This window comes from Haemaphysalis longicornis, unplaced genomic scaffold (assembly GCF_048455015.1).
Source record: "Haemaphysalis longicornis isolate Haplotype H1 unplaced genomic scaffold, Haemaphysalis longicornis Haplotype H1 scaffold_2, whole genome shotgun sequence".
In the NCBI taxonomy this organism is placed as follows: Eukaryota; Metazoa; Arthropoda; class Arachnida; order Ixodida; family Ixodidae; genus Haemaphysalis; species Haemaphysalis longicornis.
The window spans coordinates 177,602,864-177,628,533 of NW_027526295.1; the positions used below are offsets into that span (position 1 = coordinate 177,602,864).

General features: G+C 49.8%; 1 protein-coding gene across 1 annotated transcript; it reads left to right on the plus strand.

Moving 5' to 3' along the window:
* The first annotated feature begins 4,382 nt into the window (after positions 1–4,382).
* LOC144168427 (endothelin-converting enzyme-like 1) lies at positions 4,383–22,130 on the plus strand. Its single transcript, XM_077697418.1, has 7 exons — positions 4,383–4,529; positions 7,108–7,179; positions 11,851–12,158; positions 16,962–17,502; positions 19,362–19,844; positions 21,668–22,060; positions 22,113–22,130. The coding sequence occupies exons 1-7, from the start codon at positions 4,383–4,385 to the stop codon at positions 22,128–22,130; spliced, it is 1,962 nt and encodes a 653-aa protein (XP_077553544.1).
* Positions 22,131–25,670: the final 3,540 nt, after the last annotated feature.

Below are 25,670 nucleotides of genomic sequence, written 5' to 3' on the forward strand. Positions count from 1 at the left end.
TGCAACGTACGGCTTTCTCCTTTAGAGCGGTCACGTATTCTAAAAAACTTTCCCCCCGAAATTGACGACGGCTTGTGAACTCATGTCGTTCAACAAGCGTATTTGTGGACGCAGCGAAGAGCCGGTCCAGCTGCTCCAAAAGTTGGTCGAATTTCGAAATGGCCGGAGCCGAGGATGCGGTCACACTACAGTCGGTCGCGGAGTCGGTCACGATAGGGCTGGTTACATGAGCGTCGGTCACGTTACTGGCGGCGTCCCTCCTTGCTTCGTCCTGCTCCGCCTCAGCAAAATACCTTCGTTGCCCCTCCCTACCCAAAACACTGACGAGCGCCGACGCGCGTCGTCCGTCATTCCAGTCGCTGCCGCCAGCCGCCTCGAGATGGGCCTGAAACAATTTTTTCCAGTTATGCCACGGAATCGGAGGCGGCCCCGGCAATTCGAGGAAAACGGGCAGGTTATCGAAGAGGCCCATGCTGCCAAGCAGGAAGGAGAGAGATGCAGGAGCAGAAGCAGAAGAACGAAGTAGGGCGAGGCCTAAACGACGGTTCGACAAGCGTCAGCACAAAGAACGCTAGGCCTCGCGACGCCAGACGCGCCGGACAGTCACACTCGAGCGAGGTCAAACGCACTCACGTTTTCATTCTGCCAGACCCGTCGACGACGTCGTCGCAGCAGAAGAAAAGCATCCCATCCTCGTCGCCAAAAAGATGTTGTGTCGTGGGCGACGGCGAGCGGCCTCGGCGGCGACGGGAGCGAAGGCTCAGCGCGCCGGACCCACGCACAAGCCCAAGAAGAAGGAGTGCGGCCTGATCGTACCAAGACCAAACCCAAAAAGAACGTTTATTGTTCGACAAGACGACACCTAGACGCATACGCACGTGACCCGTCACGTGCGACCACAGCAACGACATCTAGTTACAATTAACACAACCAAGCGCCCACAGTGAGCGGGCGCTCCACTAGAGGGCGCCACTACACCACATCATCTTCCCGTGCAAAAGAAGTTCGCACTCTCTGCGAAATACGCCACTACACCACACCAGGATATACGTAGCGTGAGCTAAGGTTCAGCTGGTTATTCTTATGTTTCCTGGTTGTCTAGGATTAGCTCATTATCATGCATATTGCTGCGAAAAAGATTTCCAACCCAATTCAATCCAATTTATTCCAATCCAATCCAATCCATTCCAGTCCAATCAAATCCAACCTAATCAATTCCAGGCGGTGGTGGCTCCGTCGCGCCAGCTGTGCGAAAAGAGACGTCACTGCTCCTCGCGTATCCGCAGCACGGCTCTCCAGGAGCCACGCGAAACAACTCAACCTAGGCCAGTCTAGCTCACGCTACAATAGAAATAAAAAGCTAAAATTTAATCACCACCTGGGTTACACTAATGTTACGGTTTCTTAATTATTTCAACCAGCATGGCGCCGGAAGATATGAATGTATAAATTGGAAAACCTCTCCCGAAGGAAAATTGGCGGCCAGAAAGTCTTAATAAAGAGCATAGAAAGACGAGGGTGCCGCACCGTGCACTGCCGTTTATATTTTGTTTCCTGATTTTGCACTAGTTTTCATTAACACGGCTAGCTTCGTTTGGAGACCCGTGTAGAAGGACGATGACTGCAATGAGGCGAATTGTTACAGCGTGAGTGAAAGCCTCGTGTCAACCGAACAGGCCACATTGACTTCCCGTGCAGATCTTCTGCGAATCAGTGAAAAAGGGCAGTATACTTTCTTTGAAAGCGTGACACGTGTCGTAGACGTTTCCTGTTCATGAAACGTGTTTTGAGCACAAACGTTCCGATTTCCGTCAAGATTCCAGATTCCTTGCTGCAAACCTCATTATGACAATGATTATGAAGATGATAGTTGTGTCACGCAGCGCCAATTGTTCGTTTTGGCGCAGTAGTCACATGAGGTGCCTAGCATGCAGTCTAATAAAATTTCTGCGCGTAGTTCTTGAACAGCAGATTCCGCTCTGCTCTAGAACTGTTAAGCATAACAGATAGAAACGCGTGCAAGACCGTGAACAGGCATGATAAGCCATAAAGTTTCTTACACAGCAAGAAGCTATGGGCGTTTTTATGCTACTCGTTTCTTAAAGGGGCCCTGAAAGGCATTATGAGCACACTAAATGAAGTAGCGCAATCGTTAGATTTGGTCGTCAAGGTCATCTGGGACAAGTATTACTCTTTTACGCGCAGCGGAAAGCTCACACTTTTGTTGCAAAGTTTGTCGCTTTTTTCTCACCCTTTCCTTCGTGTTTTTGGACGCCGCCATCTTCACATGTCTACATCATCGATTCCCAGATGTTCGTCATGAGCTAGACATCCTGCTATTGGGCGGCTTTTTCACGCACTTCCGGCAAAGAGATGAGTCGTCTGCTCAGCGTCGACTCGCCGGCTGATCTGCCAGGGGAGTGTCGGAGTGCTTGAACATTTTACGACAAACGAAACAAGTGTAAACAAACGCTTAACCGTTCGTATTGAATGCAACACGGCCATAACATGACATGGATATTCTGTTACCGGAGTACGTTCCATAAAGAAAGCGTTGAAGCCCCGTGGCACTTCTTTCGTGCAATCGCAGACAACGCCCTGAGCCGAATGCCCGGGTTTCACGGATACATTTTTTTCCACTTCAAAACAATCCAGAGATGCGTTTCGAACGAACACAACGTCACAACATGCGTTGCAAGCCTGAACCGCGTTTGACAGACGATGGGTTGCCTCCTCCTGCCCGTTGTAAATTCGGCACTCACCTCGCGCGCGGTTTGCGGGGACGAACAGCAAGTCACTTAACTCTGACGCGCAAGCCGAGATGGCTTTTATCCACGCACACTGCACATACCCCATGCGAGGTTGAGTCGTACGTCGCTCGAGAAAGATAATCCAGACCATGGGAAGCACTATCCAGCCGCAGAAGCACAACGTCGCATTTCATCGCGAAACAAAGGCGTCCACAACACACACACCATCGCCTCCTGTAATGCCAAACGCATCCCACACTTCCTAATGAGAGTGAGTGGTACGCCTGCAGTGCCCACATGTCGCGAGGTGGGGCCCCGAGCGGAACCGGGATCACGCAACCGTAACTGACTTCTGGGGTGGTTTGTGCCTTGTTGCCAAGGCAACCGATGTTTGAGATCGTCAAAGAAAGGCGCTCGCTCCAGCGCTAGGAAGCTCAGAGCCGCGCCGGAGCATGTTTTGCCAACGTTGCCGCTCTCCACCACGCGTCGCCCCAAGCTGAACTGGTCATATGATTGAAGCGTTTTGTGTACGGGTTCTGTATCGGTTTAAAATGTCTTTTTCACATGGCGCCGGCAGGAATTACCACCACCGCAAAATAAGACCCGGCACCAGCGGCGCCACATCTGATACGGCGCTTTTTGGATATACAGTGCGCGGTGCATGAAAGGGACCGAGCGCAAATCCTCCCCAGCGGCTGCGAGTTCGCCGCCGATTAAAAGTCACGTGCTGCACTGCAGCAACGCAAACCGCGAAAGGGCAAGGCCAGGCCACCCCACACATGCGGCCAGATTTTTCGTTCGCTTATCCATCCTTGAGCGGAGTGCGGAATTCGTGGTGTCAACAAAACTTGCCCGTAGCAGACGGCAGTCGGAGGAGCGTAATGCGGAAGTACGTCACCGCTGACTAGCGCAGCATCATGGGGAGTGCTCGCGCGCCGTCAACAGTTGAAAAGAGGAGGAAACGCGGCGCGACGATAATGCGCGGTTTTTGATTTACGATTTCTCAGCTAATACTCATTGCTTGAACAAAATTCTTGCGGGAGGAGATTGCTAATACATTGTCTTATTTGGTTACATGTACATCCATGCATCGGCGGAAGGTATTTCAGGACCCCTTTAAATTGTTAGAATCTTGATATCAGAATGGCCCTGTTCAAATTACTTGATTTATTTATAATTACCTTTTTGAGACATACCACTTGAATCGCTGCTACCTCCATCGCTGCTACCTCCGTTTGATTTTTGTTTCTTTTTCTGTTCTGCCAGTAAAATTTCACCTGTCAGCTCCCAACCGATGTGGTCGTGGATTAACCTTTATGAGAAAAACAGGAAGAGATGCCAACCCGAGCACTATTTTATTTTTTTCGCCCAGGCCAACTCCCATCTCGTGCACGGGTGAAACTAGTTGAGGACATCGCCAACATCATCATCAAGAGCAAGAATGAAGTCATCCTCACCGTCGCTAGCATTTTTATCATTGTCATCGGCATCTCCAATGGGACCGCGCGCACGCAGTTGCTCGAGACAGAAGAAGAGATACCATTCGCTCGGCACGGACTCCTTGTATCCCAAGAAAACCCGCTGTGCCTCACAAGACTTGCGAAGGAGAAGATGCAACAACCACCAGAGAAAATGCCTGAAAACGAACAGCCACCCGCACCTCCTCCAGATCCGGCAGAATTGCACCAGGCCGACCAGAAGCCTTCTCGGGCAGAGGAGGGACCTTCTCGGGTGGACGACGCCGCGGTCCGGAACGCCAAGCCTGCCGAAAACAATTTTGTGAGTAGAGCTGGTCGTTTTAGCCTTCATCGTTGATGGTAATGGCTACGGGGTAGTTTGGCTTTTCTTGCCTCCATTAGACAAAACGCGAAGATGACAAAAAAATGCAAGTTCTTTGTGACTAATTAAGAAAGCGACTAGTTCCTTTCCCGTAGCGAAGGAGTTCAATTGCGCAGCTGTTATCGCAGGTACTCGAAAGTAGAAAAACTGTGGTTGATTCCTCTGTAATAGAAATCGGTAAAATACGAAAGTGAAATGTGCAGCGAAATCTGCAGCTGAACATGATTTGCGGGTCGGCGGCTGTCTTGTGGGTGTACTTCGCGAGCGACGTCCTGCTGGCAGGTTGCTTCGGCAAAGGTCTACGGGCGTCATTTTCGTGACAGATATGACGTCAGTGAAATCTTGGGGTATCCCGGCATAAAACACTTTCCTGTTAAAATATAAAACCCGATAACGAGCAATCCTATGTATAACTTACTCTTTAGTACTAAAGGTTGCAACCCTGTGTGCAGGGCTGCACTCTTTACAGGCCGCTTGCTTCGCTGTACTGGCGTCACTACCGTGGTGGATGTGACGTCATCCCTATATTTGTGTGTCCTGAAATAAAACACTTTCACGTTAAAAAAAGCATAACAAAATCACGATGACCCAAAAATTCTGAAGGCTTAAAAAGCAAACGCAAAAACATGGCATTGTCGCATTCGAACGTAAGCCTTCTCGTTATAAAACCAAGTACTATACCACAGCACTACAAGGGCAGCTGCAAGCACGGCTTTGTAGGAAATATTTATCCCTTAAAATCTCCGCGTAGCCTGCTTGGCCAATGATAGTAGACTCCCGTGAGAAATTTCTGATGGTAATTCTCATGGTTTCCGGTATATTAGACACTTCCCTCACTTTAAAGGCTGTACGGGCTGCCTGTAGCGCCTTTTATTGTTGACCCCAAGTATCGGTATTTAGTCGCCATCGTCACCATTTTTTCCTCATTTTCCTCCGCGCACTAGCTGCAGAGCGTACAAGAGGGGGCGGGAGTCGCAAGGCTCGTCGAGGCCTGGGCATCTGCGCCCCGCGCTTCTTATGTGACGGCTCCATGGCAACGGGTTGCGCATTGCGACCGCAGCTGCCTGTACTCACTGTCTCTATTCCGCCGTCCTCTGCTCGTCCATCGTTCTATCTGTCGACAAAAAAGGCGCAAATGAACAGAGCGTCGCGAAAGTTTCGTCAACTATTCCCCACATCACATCCGTAATTATTTACAACAGCTTGTACCTTCTAATCATGGCCGACCTAACGTGCGAATATTTAGGGGTTCTTAACCTAATGCCATAGCCTGTAATAACCAACTAATTCCGGAGCTGACTCAGCACAGCAACAGATAAATTTTCACCAGATTCAGAATAGTCCTTTCGTGTAGCGTTTGTATAACCAAAGAGATTAATCTGTTGTTCACGCGGACATAAGTTTTTGATTAAACGTGGCTGTACTCCCTCTTCAATTAAGACGTAACCGACAAACTGCTCACCGAAATTCGGAAGAATCACCACCCCGTTAATATGCCGCTACGTTTAATGTTATGGTTAGCCCGTTGACTTCGACGGCCATGGGGTAGATGGTACAGGTTAATTGAAACAACTAATACCATCTAAAACTAATTCCAGGCATGATAAGACAAATCCCCAGTGGAAAATCCCCGCGCCAATTTTTGTTTCCAAAGCCTAGCATAAGTGGTGTCCCGCCGAAAAAAAGGACATCGATTTTGTCAAGGATAACCACGTATTCGTGGTTCGAAGCAAAAATTTCTTCCGCCCGTAACTAGTCTTTGTCAGAGACTGTAGTCCACGTGACTTTTCCTTGTTGCAGATATAAGGTAGTGCCTCTTTCGAATGCCTTCGGCGTATGTGAAGGGTATTTGACTTCGGCGTATGTGACTCGCGTACCTAGTAGCCATTATCGTTTGTATAGAGGAATATTTGGCGCGACGCTGTTTCTATTGGTGTCACAAATGTTAGGCAACACAAGTTTCGCTCGCAGATTTGCATGTCATGTCGCATCGTGATCAGCTTCAGGGCCAACCGAGCTGAGTACCCCTCAGAGATGAATACCCCGACACTAACGTGTGGAGCAGCCTCGTGCTTCGCTCCTGATGAGATAGTACAGGCATTTTTTACCTGGACTGGTGCGGGTGGGTACAGTGTCGTGCAGACCAGTGCATAGTGCTAGGGGAGCTATATTCTGGTAACAAAATGAACATACGTGCTCTACTTCTTGCACCAGTACAGTCAGTACAAACAAAAAAGTTCTAGGGGTGTATAATGCTAATGCTCACTGAGGAAAGGCTGGAGAACGGGAAGCACTGTTCATGAGAGACGGTATCCAAAGCGTAGACCGCAGAACAGAATGACAAGCTATAGGGGTCTCGTGGAGCAGTGCTATGGTGGTTCCTGTCCACGTGGGAGACGATCATCTGTTCCGTATGAAAAAGATGAATTTGCAATGGCGCAACGACTGACTTTTCATCAAAGACCTGCTCGGCTTAATCGGTGTTTCCTTTTTTTGCATACGCACCCCCACGCTTCAGGAAAAGGCCAGCCCACAAAGGACACCGCAGAAGATGAAGGGCCAAGCCGGCTCGTGCACCCCCAAGTGTAGCGTGAGTGCAGCACCTTCGCTCGGCCACATTGTACTGTGCAAAAAAAAAAGAAAAAAAAGAAAACGGACTTTGTACTTTGTCGTCAGAGGTCTCTCCAGTGGCGAAATCACAAAGCGCGTGTGTGTGTGCTAGAACAGACACGAAGATGCCTATTGCAGTAGTGGGAAACATTACTGTGGATATTAGGACATCTGGACAATCACTAAGCACGTATGTGAGCATCTCTCTAGGTATCCTGAACTAGATCATAACATGTTACGGGAGGCTGTGGGAAGTTTTTATGGGAATATCACGACATCTAGACAACCACCGAGTACGTTTGTGCGCATTCCTTCTGTCACTGTGAAGTACCCCCGAACATGCCAAGGACAGTTCTGGGAAATTTTGCTGTGGATACCAAATTATTAGAACAATTTATTGACGTCATAAAATAAATCTTTAATGTAAACGCGAACAACGACCTTTCATTCTAACTTTAAGGAGCCATGAAGACAAAACACAAATTTGTGTTGTACGAAAGATTTCCTGTTTTATAGTGCCCCAGCGCTTGTCTGAATGCAAACGATGCTTTATTCACTGAGAAATTAGTTAATTTGAGTTAAAATTTTGATTTTCCCGCTAAATCGTGTGTTTTCGCGGTCTGCAATTAGATCACAGGGCCTTGCTTACCGTTAGTGAACCTAGATGGCGCCACCACACCCCGGCAAGCCGTTTTCTGCCTTTGGATTGTTTGTGAACGTATTTGTACCTGGCTTGTTTTGTTCATGGAGACAATCGTTTCGTGAAACATGGTGCTCGCTCGACAAATACGGTCACGTAAGACATCGTCGCTTCCGCCAATCGGCCAGTGTCCCTAAAACAACCACAAAGCCCCGCAGTCCTGGGCAGCTAAAGCAAGCATAATGTGCGCAGTACCAACAGCAGCATACGCATCGGTACTTCTATGTTTACGTGTGCTTTCGAAACTTCCACTGTTTGTCGCACCATTCTTACGGCTTTCAAAAGAATGTGCCCCAAATTCAAGCGTATATAGCTCGTTCGGCAAGCTTATAAGCTCTGCCTAATTTGCGTTTGCTTTTGCCGCCCTCCGCCAATCGCAGAGCTGTCTGGTATGACATCATAGGTTCTGTTGCGGAAAATGAGGTAGTGGGTCGCATGGGCATTCCCTTTTTTCCTAATTATGTAGCTTATTTGAGCGAAGTGTAAGTTAAAAGTGCTGTCAGTATGATTCTAACGAGGCAATCTTTTGAATGAATCAAACTTGTGTTTTCTCTGCGTGACTCCATTAAGGATGAAACAGCACTCTGCATGCACTTTCGAAAAGCGCCCCGAATCATGCAATCATGCGAACAGTGCTTCATATACATGGGCAACCATCGCTTTTTTGGTGCTGTGAGAGGAAGTATAATGGATGGAATAATAAGGTACATAAATACGAAGGTATCACTATGCAGAATATCGCGCGGTAAAGGGTAGCACATGTACCTGCGCTTTAACTGACAAGATGACTCGGATATTTTCAACGGCAATTTTTTAAAAAATTCATGTCTACCTCCGCAAGCAAGTACAACGGTATGAAAAAAGCTATCAATTTCACTGTATTTTTCTAGCATTATAGTTGCTTTACTGGCTTTACATTACAAATTGAGTGTTGTAGACGTTAAGGGAGGTTATTTTTAATACCCTTAGAGAAACTCCAACTTTGCCCATATTTGTCCCCTAAATATTTGTAATGAGATTTCACATGCGGCTAATTAATTTACAATCTGGCGTTTGAATCGCCAATATGCTATACCTCGCCTCGGCAGCGCACCCTACTGGTGGGCGACGTATCAATTCAGGCCACCGGGTTTTAAAGCACTGTTAGACTGATGGCGTATGTCGCTTCGAAAATGCACTGCAGGAAAGCCAACTTTCTTTGACGATGATGATGATCGTGGGTAGAGAGAAATAAAAAGCGCTTGCTAGGATCCAAGTAATCCTGGCTGATAGCTCGGGTCAGGGAGGTAAACCTTCTAAGACGTCTGCCCTTCAGAACCCATCTCGGGCATCAAATAAAATCCTTCCGCTATCTCCACCCGCCGCGGTGGCTCAGTGGCGAAGGCGTTGTGCTGCTGAGCACGAGGTCGCGGGTTTGATTCCCGGCCGCGGCAGCCGCTTTTCTGATGGAGGCGAAAAGCAAAAATGCTCGAGTGTACGAGATTTCGGGGCACGTTAAAGATCCCCACAGTCCAAAAATTAATCCGGAGCCCTCCACTGCGGCGTGCCTCATCGCCTGCGTTGCGTCGGCGCCTTAAAATCAACCAACTTCTCTCTCTCTCTCCCTCTGTCATGGTCGGAATCAAACCTGGGTCCCTGGCGTGATGTAACCGACGTATATCCGATTCCGTAATTCGGGCACTTTTTTTTTTTGCCAGGTTTAATTTCCTACTCGCGGAAGCGGCTCAGTGGCTAAGGCGTTGCGCTGCTGAGCACGAGGTCGAAGGTTCGATTCCAGGCCCCGGCGGCCGCTTTTCGGATGGTGGTGAAAAGCAAAACCACCCGTGTGTTCGAGATTTCGGCGCCCGTTAAAGATCCCCAGGTGGTCAAAATTAATCCGGAGCCCTTCACTACGGCGCGCCTCATCGCCTGCGTTGCGTAGGCGCGTTGAACCCTGCAATCAATCTATCAGGTTTAATTGACTGGTTTAGGGAAAGAATAAAACAGTGAAAACGCAGTCGTAACATAGAAAACGCATGTCATACCATACTTACACCGCATCTCCCACGATACAGAGTTATCGCAGCGCGGAGTACCGTTGTGCCGTTGCGGAGAACAGGTTGTGCACATTCACAGGTGTACCGGGTACCGTAAAGGTATACTCTTTCCCCGCTCAGCGATAACAAATGTTGTAAGAAGGTTGCGGAAAATATAACGTGGACGTGCTGCTTTCTTCTCAGTGCAAGTGAGCAAAAATATGCTCTATGTTAAGGAAAAGAAATAAACCGTGGTAGGTTGCCAACAAAAGCATGCAACCCGTTTCACCGACTCCATAAGTAACGCGGTTTACGAGCTACCACTGAACTGCGGCCATTTCTAATCGGACAGATGGGCCGATGGGCCATTTGGAATTTTGCCCCGCTCCGTCGAAGTTCGAACGACGACGATGGTTAAACCCGAAGCTTTCTTCGCGCGAAATCAAATGGCAATGGGTCGGAGTCAAAGCCGCTGCGTTTAAAAGTCCAAGCTGCGTGCGAGTCAAAGCTCAACGAGTCAAAGTCAAAAACTCAGACGAGAACCAAGGAATCTCTCACGAGAAAGTGTCGCGTTCAACCATCGTCGTCGTTAGACGGTGGGCTGCATGATTTTTAATCCGTAGCATTCTCTGCCGACTACCCCCCCCCCCCCCCCCAGCCAGGACCGTGTAACGCACTGAATTTCCACAAAAATTTCAGATATTGCGGAAGCTCCACTGTAATCATTATAATAGCGTAAATGGAGATCGTTGGTCAAGCGAAATCTTGAAAAACATTAATAAGAAAAATATACAAAAGATTACGGAAAACGACGAACCGTGTAACGCCTTTTATTTCCACAATATTGCACATTTCGCGGAAGTTCGACCTGTAACCGTGATTTTGGCGTAACTGGAGATAATTGGTCCAACAACATTTTGAAAAACTAAAAAATAAGACAAATATAACAAATTACTCAAAATGACGAACCGTGTCACACACTTAATTTCAACAATAATGCAGATTTCGACAAATTCTACGTGTAATCTCTATAGTAGCGTAAATAGAGGGAATCGATTAAACAGAATTTTGAAAAACTAAAATAACAAGAAAGTATAACTAAGATACGGAAAATGGCGAATGGGAAATGGCCCTTCATTTTCAAAAAAAAAAAATGCATACTTGGCGCAGGGTCTGCCTGTACTTGTTATATAATAGCGTAAATTGAGATAATTGGTCGGACAGGATTTATAAAAACCCTAAACTTTCGCTGTAAAGAACTCACCCTCCTGACAAGCGGCATAATAATGCTATGCATCAGTAAACAGTTCTCCGAATTTCTAGAGGTTGCCTTACACATGTTATGAACATGGTTCGCAAGGTGTTGTTTATTCTACTATCACCGAAAGTAATCCCTCCGGTTGGGAATCGAACTAGATAGCAACCACATGCGTAGCGGCAGCGCCTTTAAAATACGCCATCGCGAATGGTAAACCCATCAGTTTGGACGCTTCCTCGGAGAGCCCGTATTATGCTAGGTAAAACCCTTGCATCGTTCCATCAATGCCTCGTAGCGTCAAGCTGACCTTCAAGCTCAGCCAAGGTCAAGTCAGCGCTTGCCGCCGCGGTTGCGGAGTGAAAGCGTCTAATCACTCGTTCGCTGCAACGGGGAGCGGCATTAAGGGGAAAGAGTGCCGTCAGAAAATGACACGCTGGCTGCGTGCAAGTTCACTGCGCACTTGGAGCGTTTTTGTCTTTGGGTGCGCTCTCCGGGCGCAGAAACCATGCTGTCACCAGAGAGAAACGTGGTTCAACCCCGGCAACAACGGCAGTATTTCTCAGTATCGTTGATTAGAAGAGAGCATGTGCACTGACACTGCAGAGATTAACTGGAGTTAAGTCCGGGGATTGGCCACCAGAAGCGCCCTCACCGTGCTTTCTCTCCCGCCGGCGGCAGATGTTAAGCACCCGGCACGGGTCGTCCATGGCTCGCACGTGGCTCTGGCGTACGGGGGAGTTCGTGCTGCTCTCCGTGCTCGTGCTCGTGTCGGCGCTGGTGCTCGTCTACCTGTTGCTCGTCAGCGAGATCCTGCATGGACGCGTGAACGTATGCCGCACCGAGGACTGCTTGGCCCACGCCACCGAGCTCCTATCCACGCTCAACACGCTCGTTCACCCGTGCCACGACTTCCACGCCTTCGTGTGCAGCGGCAGAACCAACCACCACGTAGTCGACAGGCCGCTTCTCGAGAGGATGTACCTCGGGTGAGCGAAGCGAAAAAGTACAGAACTGGCTAGCCAGCGAAGGTGTTTGGAATAGCAGCATTAGGTAGCAATACACAGTGTAGATAATAACGACGTTGAACAGTGCACAAGAGTTTTCGCAACTAAACCTTAGAGGTCGGTTGGAAACGTCCTTGGATATTACCCGGCTCGTCAGACGACGGCCCTCGCGACCCCGCTAAGAGGCGCCGAGGTACTCGTGCCGTTGTCTCCGTCTCGTGTTCCTTCGGTTTCGTTGTGTTCAACTTGCTGTTGCCATTGCCTGCTGGGAGGGAGGGAAGGAGAGAGAGAGAGAGAGAGAGAGAGAGAGAGAGAGAGAGAGAGAGAGAGAGAGAGAGAGAGAGAGAGAAATAAACTTGATTCTCAAAAGAGGAGGGATGCAGCTATTTTCACACTCAGCCGGAATGGTTCCTTATTCACAGGTTCCCATATGCTTCCCTAGCCTCTCGGCCCCTGTCGATCAGCCGTAGTTGGTCATCAGGGCGGCGCTTGTCAGCAAGATCTCCCGTCGCCCATCCTCTATGCTGACGGAGTCAGCAAGATTTGGGGCGGACTTGAGTTTTGTGCATTAACCGATGATGCGTTTTAGGGTGCCGGGTTTTGAACATAGGCGGCATTCTTTTGCCTATATAATTGGAAACATGTGGTCGAGGAGTAGGTGGTGTGGGAAAGAGCCGGCCTGTATCTGCCGATATACTGATTTTTCTGCATGAGGGTGCAGAAGGCTTCTTCAGTTCTCCCCATAGTGTTTGATGATTTATGCATAGTTCGTTAATGGGTGCATCCCTCCTTCCGTTTCACATGTAGCCCGGAGGTTTAAGTCTCGGTCTTGTCAATGGTCAAATTTGTTGCCCTAGATCGAAGAATGGGCTGGGACCCAAATGAGTTTAATTCTTGTTTCCGGGGGTTTTCCCGTTTGTCACGATGTTTGCGGCCCTTTTTGAGGTCTACCCTGTTCTGTATCTGATGTAGGCTTTCTTAGAGTCCATTGTGGCTGTACCAGGTAGCGTTATCACCGCAGCTATGGCGGCGTCTTCCGCTTCCTCTGGCTCCGGGGTGTACAAGGCTGCACAGTTTAATTCTTCGTTCCTTGTGGTGACTACCACGGTTGCTTTGTTGGAGCATTTGGGTAAAGCAACATCTACCCGTATAGGTCATATTGGGCCCTTTCAAGCCCACGTGTAAACCAGCCGGCAGCACAACGGACATTCCATAAGTAAGCGCATGAAAGCTATAGCTGTGACTGGATGCCCCCCCCCCACCTTAACCAGTGCTCACATAAACCGGCCACCGGTAATGTGCGCGTGCTGAGAAGTGAAAGAAACAGTCGAAAATGTTGCTCTGGAAGCTCTTTAAGCTCAACCAGTAATAATGGTCCACGTCAGCGTTGCAAGCGGGAAAGTTGTTAATCCGTGAGGAATTCGCAGCTACTCGACGAGTTGGGACTTTCAGCGCTTTCCATTGTTCTCGCGCCCATTCGTGCATCCGTTCGGGTCGACGCTCCTTCAATTCCCGCTCTTCTTCGTGCAAGCGAACGACATGCGTCCGTCCCACAGCGAGCTAAAACCTTAAAGACCTCGAACTTTATTCCAGCGGACAAACACGTGACTCTTGTTTCCCTCCCCCGTCGTAAGCATGTTACTGTCTGTGTAACCCACCATCCAAGACCCAAACCGCTCGATTACGGAGGACCGCTAACAGAGCACATCGAGCCAAGGCATCTCCACGCTTAAATCTCCGACTAGCACAACGGGTATGTCATCGGCAGCGCCATGGAGCCCAGCTGTACGTGCACGCCCCCTCCTTCCACCCCCTCCCATGCAAGCATAAACCGGCAACCGGCGATGTGAGCATAGTTAGGCATAAAATACCCGGGGGCAAACGTCGCTTGGAAAGCCTTTCAAGCTCTAGAGGAATTATGGGCTCACACCGGCGTTCCAAACGGGCAAGTTTCTCTTCAACCGCGAGGAATTCGCACCTACTCGGCGAGGCGGAACTTGAGGCAGCAACGGCTGTCGTTTTTAAGCCCATGCGCGCTTCTGTTGATTCTCCTCAGTCGTCTGGTAACGGCGCTACCACCGTTGTCAGCCGCTTGTGCGACTTGTCAAAGAGGAATCTGTGGTGGCAAGGGGAACAACAGCTGTGACAGAGGGTTCGGCGGTGGCGAGGAGCCCAGGAGCGGCGCCAAGTAAAGCGGCTTCACCGGAATGAAAACGAAGGGGCGGGGAGGGTTAGACATATGCTGCTTCCCATTCAATCGCAACTGGGTTCGCGTGATTTTTGAGCCGGCTCTCCAGAGTTCGAGCCAAGTGCGTTACCCCTGCACTAACGCGACACCTTGCTGGAGCGGAAGCAAGAATCAGCCTTCTGCGCGCCGCGGGCGTGGCAGCTGAACGTGACGGCACGTGACTATGTAGAACACGTTTTCAAGGCAAGCAAGCATTCTTAGCTCCCCGCGGACTTTTTTAGGGCGCAGCCCTTTGGCGGCCGTCTCTTGCCTGAGCCGCGTCGCCGTCGTAACCGAGGGAACGATGGCAAGACCGACGAGTGAAAGAAAAAGTGAATGATGAAGGAAAGCAAAGGAGGAGAGTGTCGCGAAACTGCAAGGGGAGGGCGGTTCGCCGAGGTGGCGCGGACCAGTGCTCTCCAAAGTGTGCAGTGGGGGAGGTGGACAGTACGCTGTGCCCGCACGAGGCGGTCGACGGCGCGTCCCTTGGCGAAAACGTGAGGGGGGCGTGCGCGTGACGATAATGTGCGTTCGCTTAAGACGCAGTTCGCGGCAACGTTTATAGAACCAAGGTTCTATAAACGTTGGTTCTATAAACGTTAGTTCGCGGTCCCTTCCTGTGACGCACTTTGCGCCGCCGACGCAGAGGCTCATCATCGCTGCTGTCGAGAGAACCCACGAGTGAGTGCTGCCTCAGCGCACTGCTGCTTCACCCAAATATCGCCAGCCAATTTTTGTCTCTCTTTGTTGTCTTGCTCTACGATGGCACATGAGCTTCTATGCCGCGTTCATTCTATTCGCTTCCACCCCATTTCTGCACTCGAAAAAACAAAAAAATCCCTACCCAGCGCGCTCGTCAATACGTACAGGGCTTTGAATTTCCTTATTAAAAGTCGGCGTGAATGTTTCGAGATTTATTGCTGCCCTAATCAGGACAGTACTTGTCAAAATTGAGTTCGTGCAGACATTGGCCCCAGAGCAATTTTGTGTAGTGGGATCGCCCGTGTTTATTTATTTATTTATTTATTTATTTATTTATTTATTTATTTATTTATTTATTTATTTATTTATTTATTTATTTATTTATTTATTTATTTATTTATTTATTTATTTGTTTGTTTGTTTGTTTGTTTGTTTGTTTATTTATTTATTTATTTATTTATTTATTTATTTATTTATTTATTTATTTATTTATTTATTTATTTATTCCGGCCAATTTAGTGCCTTTAGTACAAACTATAGGTACATTATTTTCTCACAACACAGCCAGCTATTCCGACACAGGGTGAACAGACATAGCGAATGAAATCGGGATGTTAATCAAGAGATACCGAGAGTGAATAGGCAAAAGAACACAACTGATTTAGCAGGTGAGCTCCTTTCTGAACACATAAATGCACTAGTACTATGCAAACTATAAAGTTTATGCGTATACATATCACTTCCATAATTGCAGTGCACACATGTGCGCTATCCAACAAACGAGTAGTGTCCGTTCGAAGGAAGCTCCTGCATAAAAAAGAGGTCCTTGACAGGCTCTAAGAACTATAACGTAAGGTTACCAGCTCTTACCACCATTCGGCTCTGCATGACCAAGCGGCAGATCCGATGGGTATGAGCCTTCGGCGCACTAACACCGTTAAGCCGCTTCCAGTGTATGAGCACCACAGTTACTGCCACGCACCTCTTTGACAGCCCGCTTCCACCCCAGAGCTTAAGGCCTGCATATGTCGTTGATTGACCGTTATTCCCACCTTCCTTAAGCGAAAAACTTCGACGCAGTCTTAACGAATTATGAAAGTTTGCAAAACCAAGGAGCCAACAAGAAAAAAATGAACGCCATACCACACTGCGAAACTGGATGTTCAGCGCAGCTGTCGTAAACCACTACACATGCTGATGGGGGAGGGTATGAAATGTTCCTCGTTGTCCCGGAGGGCTCGTTGCTTGCACTCGGTTCTCTGGCTGCAAATGCTGGGTCCTGACGCATGCGCTCGGCGTCTTGGGCGTGAACTGCTGAGTTTTGCCTAACCTGACGCACGCGTTAGCCCTCGAATAACGTCAACCACCCTCCCCCATCGACAGCAGCTGCAAACCTACTCTTTACCAGAACACCAAAATACACACACACACAGGGGAGGAGGGGAGGGTTTCATTTTTCACCGGTGCTTATCGTCCATCATGCAGTTTCAACCTCGTTTTGTAGTCTTTTCTTTTCCCGAATCTGACTGAGCTCTACGCTGCACGCCTGTTAGCCCGATGCATGCGCTCGGAATCTGGGGCAAGAGCTGCTGGGTCCCGCCTGGGTTTTTTGCAACGACACGATATTTTCCGACCAACGAGAGGCTAACAGCTTCGCTGTAACAACAACAATCCCTCTGATGCCTATCGATGAAGGCTTCATAACTCATGATGTCGATAAAGATGATCACTTTGACAAACACTTCCAGTCAGTCTTTTTATTCCCAATCTCCGCTACCAGCCCTGTCTGCCAACGGCAGATTAGAAGGGGGAGCGTGCGTATAGTAAGTGAGAACATTCTAATTTCTCGCCCCCAGCGGAATCGCGGAAGGTGCGAATGATCTGGAGAGCTGCTGCCGTCGAGACAATACAAACGCTGCCAGGGTCTCGGCTGGGCTCCTCTTCGCCAGCTGCCTCGATTCCCACCCGCGCAACACGCAGAAAGGCCTCGCCCAGTTCCGCGAGTTCCGCAGGGAGCGCGGGATGCTGTGGCCCGAAAGCGAGCAGGCCGAACAGGGTAGCGCGCATCCTCTGGCCCTGATGCTGGACCTCGCCATTAACTGGAACCTCAACTTCCTCTTCGACGTTCGCCTGCTCTCGCTGCCTCGAGGGTCATCCAGCGAGGCGATGACGAGCAACGCCACTGCACTACTACTCACTCGCGGTAAACTGGGCTACGTCTGGCGCAAGGACGTCCGTCTGGTCCCGGACGACCCCGCCCAGTACGAGAATTACGTGCGCGAATACTACAATGCTCTGTCCGTGTCGGGGACGGGTATGACGCCGAAGGTACTGCGCCAACTGGAGGAGGCCATCGTGACAGCGAAGACCGACATAGTTTCGGACCTATCTGACCAGGTGAGGCATGGGGAGATAAAGATGCAGGAACGATTCATCTTCGCCGATTATCTTAAAACGCGAGGCATTCAGAAACCGAATTGCGAAAAGTCAATATACCTATCAGAAAGGCATAAAATCGCCGCTTCACCCCCTTCTAAGCACTTTCACTGCCTGATTCGAGAGCTTGTAGGGTACACTACACGGGGTGAGCTTATAGGAGCTCACATGTCTAATCAAATACTTCGTTTGTCTAAAATCCCAACAGGAAACCACATCCTAAAACAACTAAAGATCACCCAGACCAATAATTCGTAACACAAGTTCCCCCTACCACTCAAAATTCACAAAAAGCTGTCTCTGAAACCAATCCCCAGAAATATGCTTTCTGTATACCACATCAGCCATACAGAACAGAGGGCAAAGCCTCTACAGAAACGATTTCCCACCAAAGTGAAAAGGATCTATGTGGACCCGGCGGAATTTAGACATCGTGGTGCATTTTGAATAGCAATAACCAACTACCTCTGCCTGAACAACCTAACTCTTCTCACGTCCAACCCGGCAACTGTGGAAGAGGCGACTGTAGCCCTCGCTAGCGCACATACAAAGGCCAACCCCAGCAACCATAATATCTGATCCTAAGACAGCCATTCAAAATTTCGCCGCGGGCCTATTATCGCCGCAGGCAACCAAAATCATCCGACAGCACCCACCACAATACCCATTAGAACTCGTATGGGCTCCGGCGCACGCTGGCCTGGAGGGTAACGAGGCCACTCAAAGTATGGCTCGAGGGCTTACTATCCGAGCCGGGGTAAGCACGTTACCCTACCATGGGGCCAGATCCGCCAGAGAGAGAATGGTCTCATGCCAAGAAATTACTATGTACTGCCGCCTCTCCCGCAGAAAACTCCCCTCAGCCAACATGCTGCTCACAGCCGCGCAAGACACACGTGACGGCTCCACCCAGGCAAAACCAGCCAAACTCAGCCTCATTCAGCCTTCCCATTACCCCTCACTGAACTTCAAAGCATGCGGAGCCCTCGCGACCCTTCCTCACATCATATTGGGATACATCAAAGGCCCTTTCCCCACATTTCCTCCAATTAGCATGAGTGGAGGCACTGGTGAGCTCAGACCAGGGGATCCAAAACTCCTTTGCCGATACAGCCGACGTCGCCGCCCGGCATACACCGGCAGCGACGACAGCCTTCTCACCACGCAAAGCTCAAATAAAGTGCTTTCTCGCTCTCGCTCTCTCTAACGGGGCTTGGTTGAATGTGCGCGTGAGAGCGCTGCTCCTTCCGTTAACCATAACTTTTATGATGTGCTCGAGCGCACTTGTGGTAGGCGGATCAGCCAACCAGGGCTCTGTAACCTCGATTAGTAGGCAAATAATGCCTCACATTAAATTGCATGCCCGCCACTGCAAACAGGCTCCACACATATTCAAAAGTGAACATACTGAATTATCCGCAGTGCACTACCGAATGGCAATGGGCTGCACCGCTAAATCAGAGGACTTAAAAATACACGCTGCCAATGAGGTAGAATTTCAGATCACTACGCAATCAGCCCGGTTACATTCAGTACCGGCATAACTTGATTGTAATTAGCAAGTGTGGTGGAATATTTTGCGTAAATTCTTGTCGCCATACCTCACCGCCTTCAGCAAATACGTGCAGTGATCCATCAATAACTTCCGCTGGCATCCTTCCGTCCGCATTGCGCTGTTTAGTTTCTGTGATTAGTCCTACAGCCGATGTAGTTAAATGTGAGACGGCAGCGTTTTCAATCGGCTCCACTCGCATGCCTCTCTGCTTGGCACGCCTGGGCTAACTCATGCGTTGCATCTCCCCTCCAACCACCGCGAACAGGCCTGGTTCCCGATCAGAAAGCTGGGCAGCGAGACGACCACTGTCGAATCCGGCCAGTGGCTCGAGCTCCTCAACAAGTACTTCCAGGGCGAGGTCACGTGGACCGCTGACCACTTAGTGGTCGCCGACGGCCCCGCCGTGCTGACCAACGTCGGGAACCTGTTGCGCACGTTTCAGCACCACGTTCTCGTGGCGGGTCTCGCCTGGGTCTTTATCCAGTCCCACCTTTGGGCGGTGTCCGGTAGGCCGGACCTTGTGTTCCGGGAAAGTCCCGTCAAGTGGAGAAAGTACGCTTGCTTCGAGTACGCTGAAACCATGTTCGGCCTCTTCAGCGTAGTAGAGCGCCTGACTCGCACCTTCGAACCTCAGGAGGCGAGGCAGCAGGCAAAGGGCTTCGCGCACAGGCTGAAGAGCACTGCGATGGAGAAGCTGCGCACAGCCTCCTGGATTGATGCCGCTTCCCGGGAGGTGGCGCTCCGTAAAGTTGGTGCGCTCGCCTTGAGACTGCTACCACCGAAGGAATTATTCGACAGAGATTGGCGTCGGATACTCGGTAACCGGTATAGTACAGCAGAAAGGGTGAGTGAAATTGAGCTGTAGCCCTATATGTCTCATTTCATTGGCAACTTGACCTTGAATAACCACGACGTCGACGCCAACGGTACAAGAATCCAAAGAAGGCCAGAAGCGAACTAAAGCACGCCAGCCGCGTATAAGAGACGATTAACGATAACCAAGTTGATTAGTGATTATTAGTAATGTATAGCAGGGATTAGCAAAGTAGGATTAATGTGGAAGACGATGAATTATGATGTATTAAGGTGCAATAATAAATGATTACTGATTCGAAGTATGGATTGGAAAGCCGGGATTGAAATGTATTAGGATGTAATAAGGTAAAGTAAAATAGATTAATATGAATTAAGGTGAATCGAGATCATTTAATGTGTATCGCGATAGATTAAGGTGGATTAAGGTGTGCAGCGATGAATAAAATAAAATATTGATGCATTACTGAGTGAAATAGAAATTTATAACCTGGGGTTAAGGTGGCTTGAAATATATTACGTTAGACTTAGGCATAAGAGGGGATTAATATCAATTGGGGACCCTTAATTAGCGCGGCTGCTGTGCCTACGGGTAGACACGGATATAAAATGTCCCCGTCAGCATAGACTTTCTGCTTACGCCTTCAAAACACATAAGCAGACATGATAGACCCGCGATTTGTTGTACGCTAGTCCTGTCGTGTAACACCACGTTTTCAAACGCGGCGAGGGGGTGCGGAAACGTTTCAACTCGTTCTAAGCAAGAAGGTGGGGCTTCTCATGTCCTCACCATGATGTTCTGTCATGAATTTTTTTATAAAAAAAATCAAAGCTTGTTGAACGACTTGTGCCTGTTCCCGTCATTGTGATCAGGATAGTAGAAATCTTTTATTTCCTCTTTTCCTCCTCCAATCGTCTTTCTTTATCCCTTTCTCTCTTTGAACCGTTATCCCTATGGTTTCACTTCTCTCTCCTCATTCTCTTCTTCATCTTCTGCGGTACATTCGTGTTGCAGTCTGGGATATATGTAATCCTCTCGCTATCCCTGTTCCTCTTCCAATCCCTCTCCTAATTCCAGCGTGGGATTGGAAGAGGGAGTGGGAAATGTTCACATTTATTTTTCGTATTTAGTTTACTGGTTTATTTGTGTTTATTTTGCCATGCTTCACACACACGCCCCAAGGTAGCGACCACGGTTCTTGCCAACGTTTCAGTAAGAGACTTGCCTTCGTCAGGCCCCCTGGCGAAGACAAGTCTCTTGCAGAAACGTTGACAACAATCGTGGTCGCTACCTTGTTCCAAGTTTTCTTGTGTTCCCTACCGTCTACCCAGTTTTATCTACCCAGTGCGTGCGTGCGCGCTTGTGTGTTTTTTGTGCGTGTGCGCGTGTGTGTGCGCGCGCGTGCGTGCATGCGTCCGTGTGTGCCTGTGTGCGTGCGTGTGTCCGTGTGTGCGCGTGTGTGTGTTCCTGTGTGTGCGCGCGTGCGTGTGTGTGTGTGTGTGCGGGCGTGCGGGCGTGCACGCGTGCGTGTGTGTGTGTGTGTGTGTGTGTGTGTGTGTGTGTGTGTGTGTGTGTGTGTGTGTGTGTGTGTGTGTGTGTGTGTGTGTGTGTGTGTGTGTGCGCGCGCGCATGTGTGTGTGAGTGTGTGCGCGCGTGCGTGTGTTCACTATGAACCTGTACCAACTTGTTTAGTTTATCGCTCTTCCAATTCTTGTATTACTTTCCCTCCTCGGACTCTGTCCCCTCGTGGAATGCAGGAATTTTTTCCCGATCTACTGGAGGCTTCACGCACCTACCGCGCCATGCGATCCGAGCGGCTGCTGTTCGCGGAGGTGTACGGGAGGCGCCCGTTCTCCAGTGAGCAGCCCGCAAAGTACATCTACGTGGCCAACGACGTGGACGTAGCGCTGGGATTGGTGGCTCCGCCGCTGTACTACCTCAACGCGACGTACGCCGTCAGTTACGGGGGCCTCGGCACATTCCTGGCGGAGCAGCTGGCGAGAAGCTTCGACGAGCTTGGAAGGCAGCTGGATGATGCGGGAGCCGCTGGCCATTGGTGGAACCAGGGCGCTTACCATGTGAAGGCCGAGTGCAGCCTCGGAGGGCTCCATGAAGGCAGTCCCAATCACTCCGAGCACCGGTCCGTTAAGGTAATTAATTACGTGTGGGCGACGATGGGAAGCTGCTTATTGTTTGATGCAGGGGTCGGCGACCTTTTGAGGTTGAAGGCTTAGTTTCATAAGGACGACACGGCGGAGGGCCGGAGGAAAGTCTTTGCAGGCAAAGAGAAATAAATCAGCAATTTAACAATAATATTTGGCAATAATTGACAATAATCTGGCTCAGTGCGAAGATCGGGGACAATACAAACTGGAATCGTTGAAATTTCTGTTCTTGTCTTCTGCTTAACTACATTTGAGGTCAAAACTGGCTCTCAGCCTTCAGATAGGAACTGACGGGGGGAGGAGGGGGGGTTCGGACACCGTGCTGGGGGCCACATGCGTCCCGCGGACCGCAGGTTGCTGACCCCTGGTTAGAAGCATACGCTAGTGGAATCAATTTTCAATTCTTTTGTGAGTAGAAGACTGTCTATGACTCGATCTCGGAAACAAAATGACGCGGAATGATTCTATACCGATGTTCCGGTTTCAGGAGGCAGAATTGAGTGGTTCCGTCCTACGAAGCCATTTCATCTTCATGGAGGTTGTACCTGAATATAGCTTTTATCGCTCCTTATCGCCTTGCTGTTGCCGCTCTAAAACGCTTCACCACTTCATTTAACCTCCGCAAACACGGGCGCTTCTCGAGGTCCCGTGGCGACGTAAGCAAGGAAGCACAGAACGCTGACGGCTGGGTTCACAACGTTCAAACAAGCGAAATGGAGCTTGTAAACCTTCAAGCTGCAAGCCTGTGGCCGCGAGATGTCGTTGAATGTCTAGCGGTGACAGAAAAGCCGCATCCTCGAATGTAAGCTGACGCTGACCCCGACTTTCGTAGACGACTTTTTTAGAAAACGTATCGGCCTAGATTCGAGTAAATAAAATCGTAACACATCACGTATTGGTTGGGGGAGGCCCAGAGACCACCGCGAAAGCCATCACTTGAGCACAAAAGATCCATCGCCATCGTCATCGCAGGCGCAGATGATGGCGATGAATGTTTCAAGATGGATGTGGTGGTTGGAGCTAACTCCTCAGGTCCAAGGAGCTAGCTACAACCACCTCAACTACCAATACAGTTCTTCGCCATCGCTTGGGCATCGGTTACGAATCGCTAGTTCTTGTCTTCGTCATAGCAGGAGGATGGCCACGGAACTAAGATTAAACCATCCGAATGGCCGGCATTGTCCCAGCCTGCGGTGTTCGTCCAGTTGTCGTAACTTAGATGTACAGTTGAACCCTGTTCTAACGTTCCTCAGTGCTGCGTTTTCCCGGCTGCTACGTTGCTTTCGTCTAGTGTCTGCGCAGCTCACTGAGTCCCATGTATTAAAATCCTCACTGTTACGCCGTGGCTCGGAGTACGTTCTCGGATCATGCGTCGCAGTCCGACGCCACTCCGACGCCACCCGGGCAACATGCGCGGACCGCCATTTTGAAGTTTGACGAGCCTTGATCAGGCTTGGCTGCGGTACTGACTGCATAAAGCCGCATGCGGGTGCGGTTCGTCACCACTAGATGGCCCTATATTACTCTATGCTATCACCATCATCACTGCGCTTACAACGGAAGTTTCACTTGGGAATGCCGGTAGTGCGTGTTTGCCAAAAACTACATTACTCCTACTGCTACTCGTTCCGGAGGGCAGTACTGCTGTTGACAAATTACAGAGCGTCTGCCCAAACATCCCCCTCGCGAGGGGCACGATCAAATGCGGAGCATTTCCGCGGGGGGCGCGCCTGCAAGTTGTATGGATTACGTATTGGTTGTTGTTGTAATTGTTGTCTTCCAGCCTAGACATTGTCGATGAAGTCGCTGGTGAAACGTGAAACGTGCCGTGAACCCCCTGCCGCGGCTATGACGCAACGTGGAGCGGCTATGACGCAACGTGGCGCGGCTATGACGCAACATAATCCAACACAATCCACTTTAATCCAATCCAATCCAAATTCAAACCAATCCAATTCAAGCCAAGCCAATCCAATCCAATCCAATTCAATCCAATCCAATGCCCCTCGCGAGAGAGTGTTATAGCGCCAAAATCGCGCCACCACACGAACGCGTGATGTTGACGTCACGAACACGCCACAGATGTTAGCGACCGGAGCACACGCGAACGACATATGTGGTTTAAGCGTTTAAGCGCGAACCGACCGCGGCGAGAGAGCGCGATGCGAGCGCCCCCACCTGTTCTTGCGCGCGAACCGACTGTTGATCAGCGCGAACCCAACGCGGCGAGAGAGGGTGTTGCGCACGTCCCCACCTGTTGTGCGCCCGAACCGAACGCGGCGAGAGAGGGCGTTGCGAGCGGAGAGAAGGCGAGGAGGACGCAGGGGAGAGGGCGCACCTGTGGCCGACGGTTGAATGAGTCAAGGATATAAGGCGTGTTCGTAACTTTCCATTCTGTGTCGGCTTTGTGGTGCGGTGGGTAGAGTACCATGTACCTTGCGTTCCGCCCGCAGAGTCGTTGGTTCGAAACCTGGCGCCCGTAAGTATTATTTTTTTATATAGTGTAGGGGGAGCGATGCGGACTACGGACGCCAGCGCGGGTGACATCGTGAGTTACTGAAATGCTCTGCATTTAGAAGCACGACCGCAAGAATAGCACGCGCTCTCGTCGTCATCGTGCGCTTCGAGCCGTTGAACTTGCGACCACGAACTTTGTCGTGTCTTGATGGCGTCGCTAAAACGGAAGGCGCTTTCCCTTGAGAGAGAGAGAGAGAATTTTATTTTTTAACCAAAAGAGGGGAAATGTCTCTGTCGGAGAGCTTCATGGAGTCTGGGTGCCTCCGTCCAGGCTCCCACTGATGGCCTTCTCGATGAAGTCCACCAGGCCACGTTGCTCGTCCTTGGTCTTCTGGGTGGCCAGCCACTCTATAGTGTAGTGTCGTCTAATGTGTGCATAAATGGGGCACTCCCATAATATGTGTTGTTGGTTGGCGATGACATTACAGGTGCGGCATAATGGGGGTGTATCTGTCGTTCTACTTTGCATGAGGTGTAGTCTAGCAGGTGTGTGTAGTGTACCGGCTTGTGCTTGTCTGAATGTAGTCTGCTGGTGTCTTTCTAGGTGTGGGTGCGGCTGCGGTAACTGCTTCCTGGCTCTCCTGTAGTCTTTCAGGTGAAGCTGTCGTGGGCTTGATTCGGTTCCACCGGGAGTTTCACCGCCGTTCCTGGGAGCCCGGTAGTGCGCTTCTCGGGCGAGTTCATTTGCTTTCTCATTACCCAGTACGCCAGCGTGACCCGGAATGCAATATATCTTCACAGTGCCCTGAATATATCGAAATAGATGTGCCGCGATTTGGGGGGTGTGTCCGGATGCTATAATTCTGCAGGCTTTCTTGCTATCTGTGTATATATTTAGGGGACGGGTTGGTTGACTGAGGTGAGATATCGCTTTTCCAATTGCGTAGATCTCTGCTTCTTCTGCCTTCTGGAAGTGCATGTTGCTCTGAGTGTAAGTTCGGTTGAGTATGTTCCAATATGCTACTGTCCATGTGTTGGCTCCTGCCGCGTCTGTGTAGGCGTGCATTTGGTCCAGCTCCCTCTTCGGTTTCTTATTAAAGTAATTTGCTCTAATGGATCTTCTTTCTGTGTGCCGGTT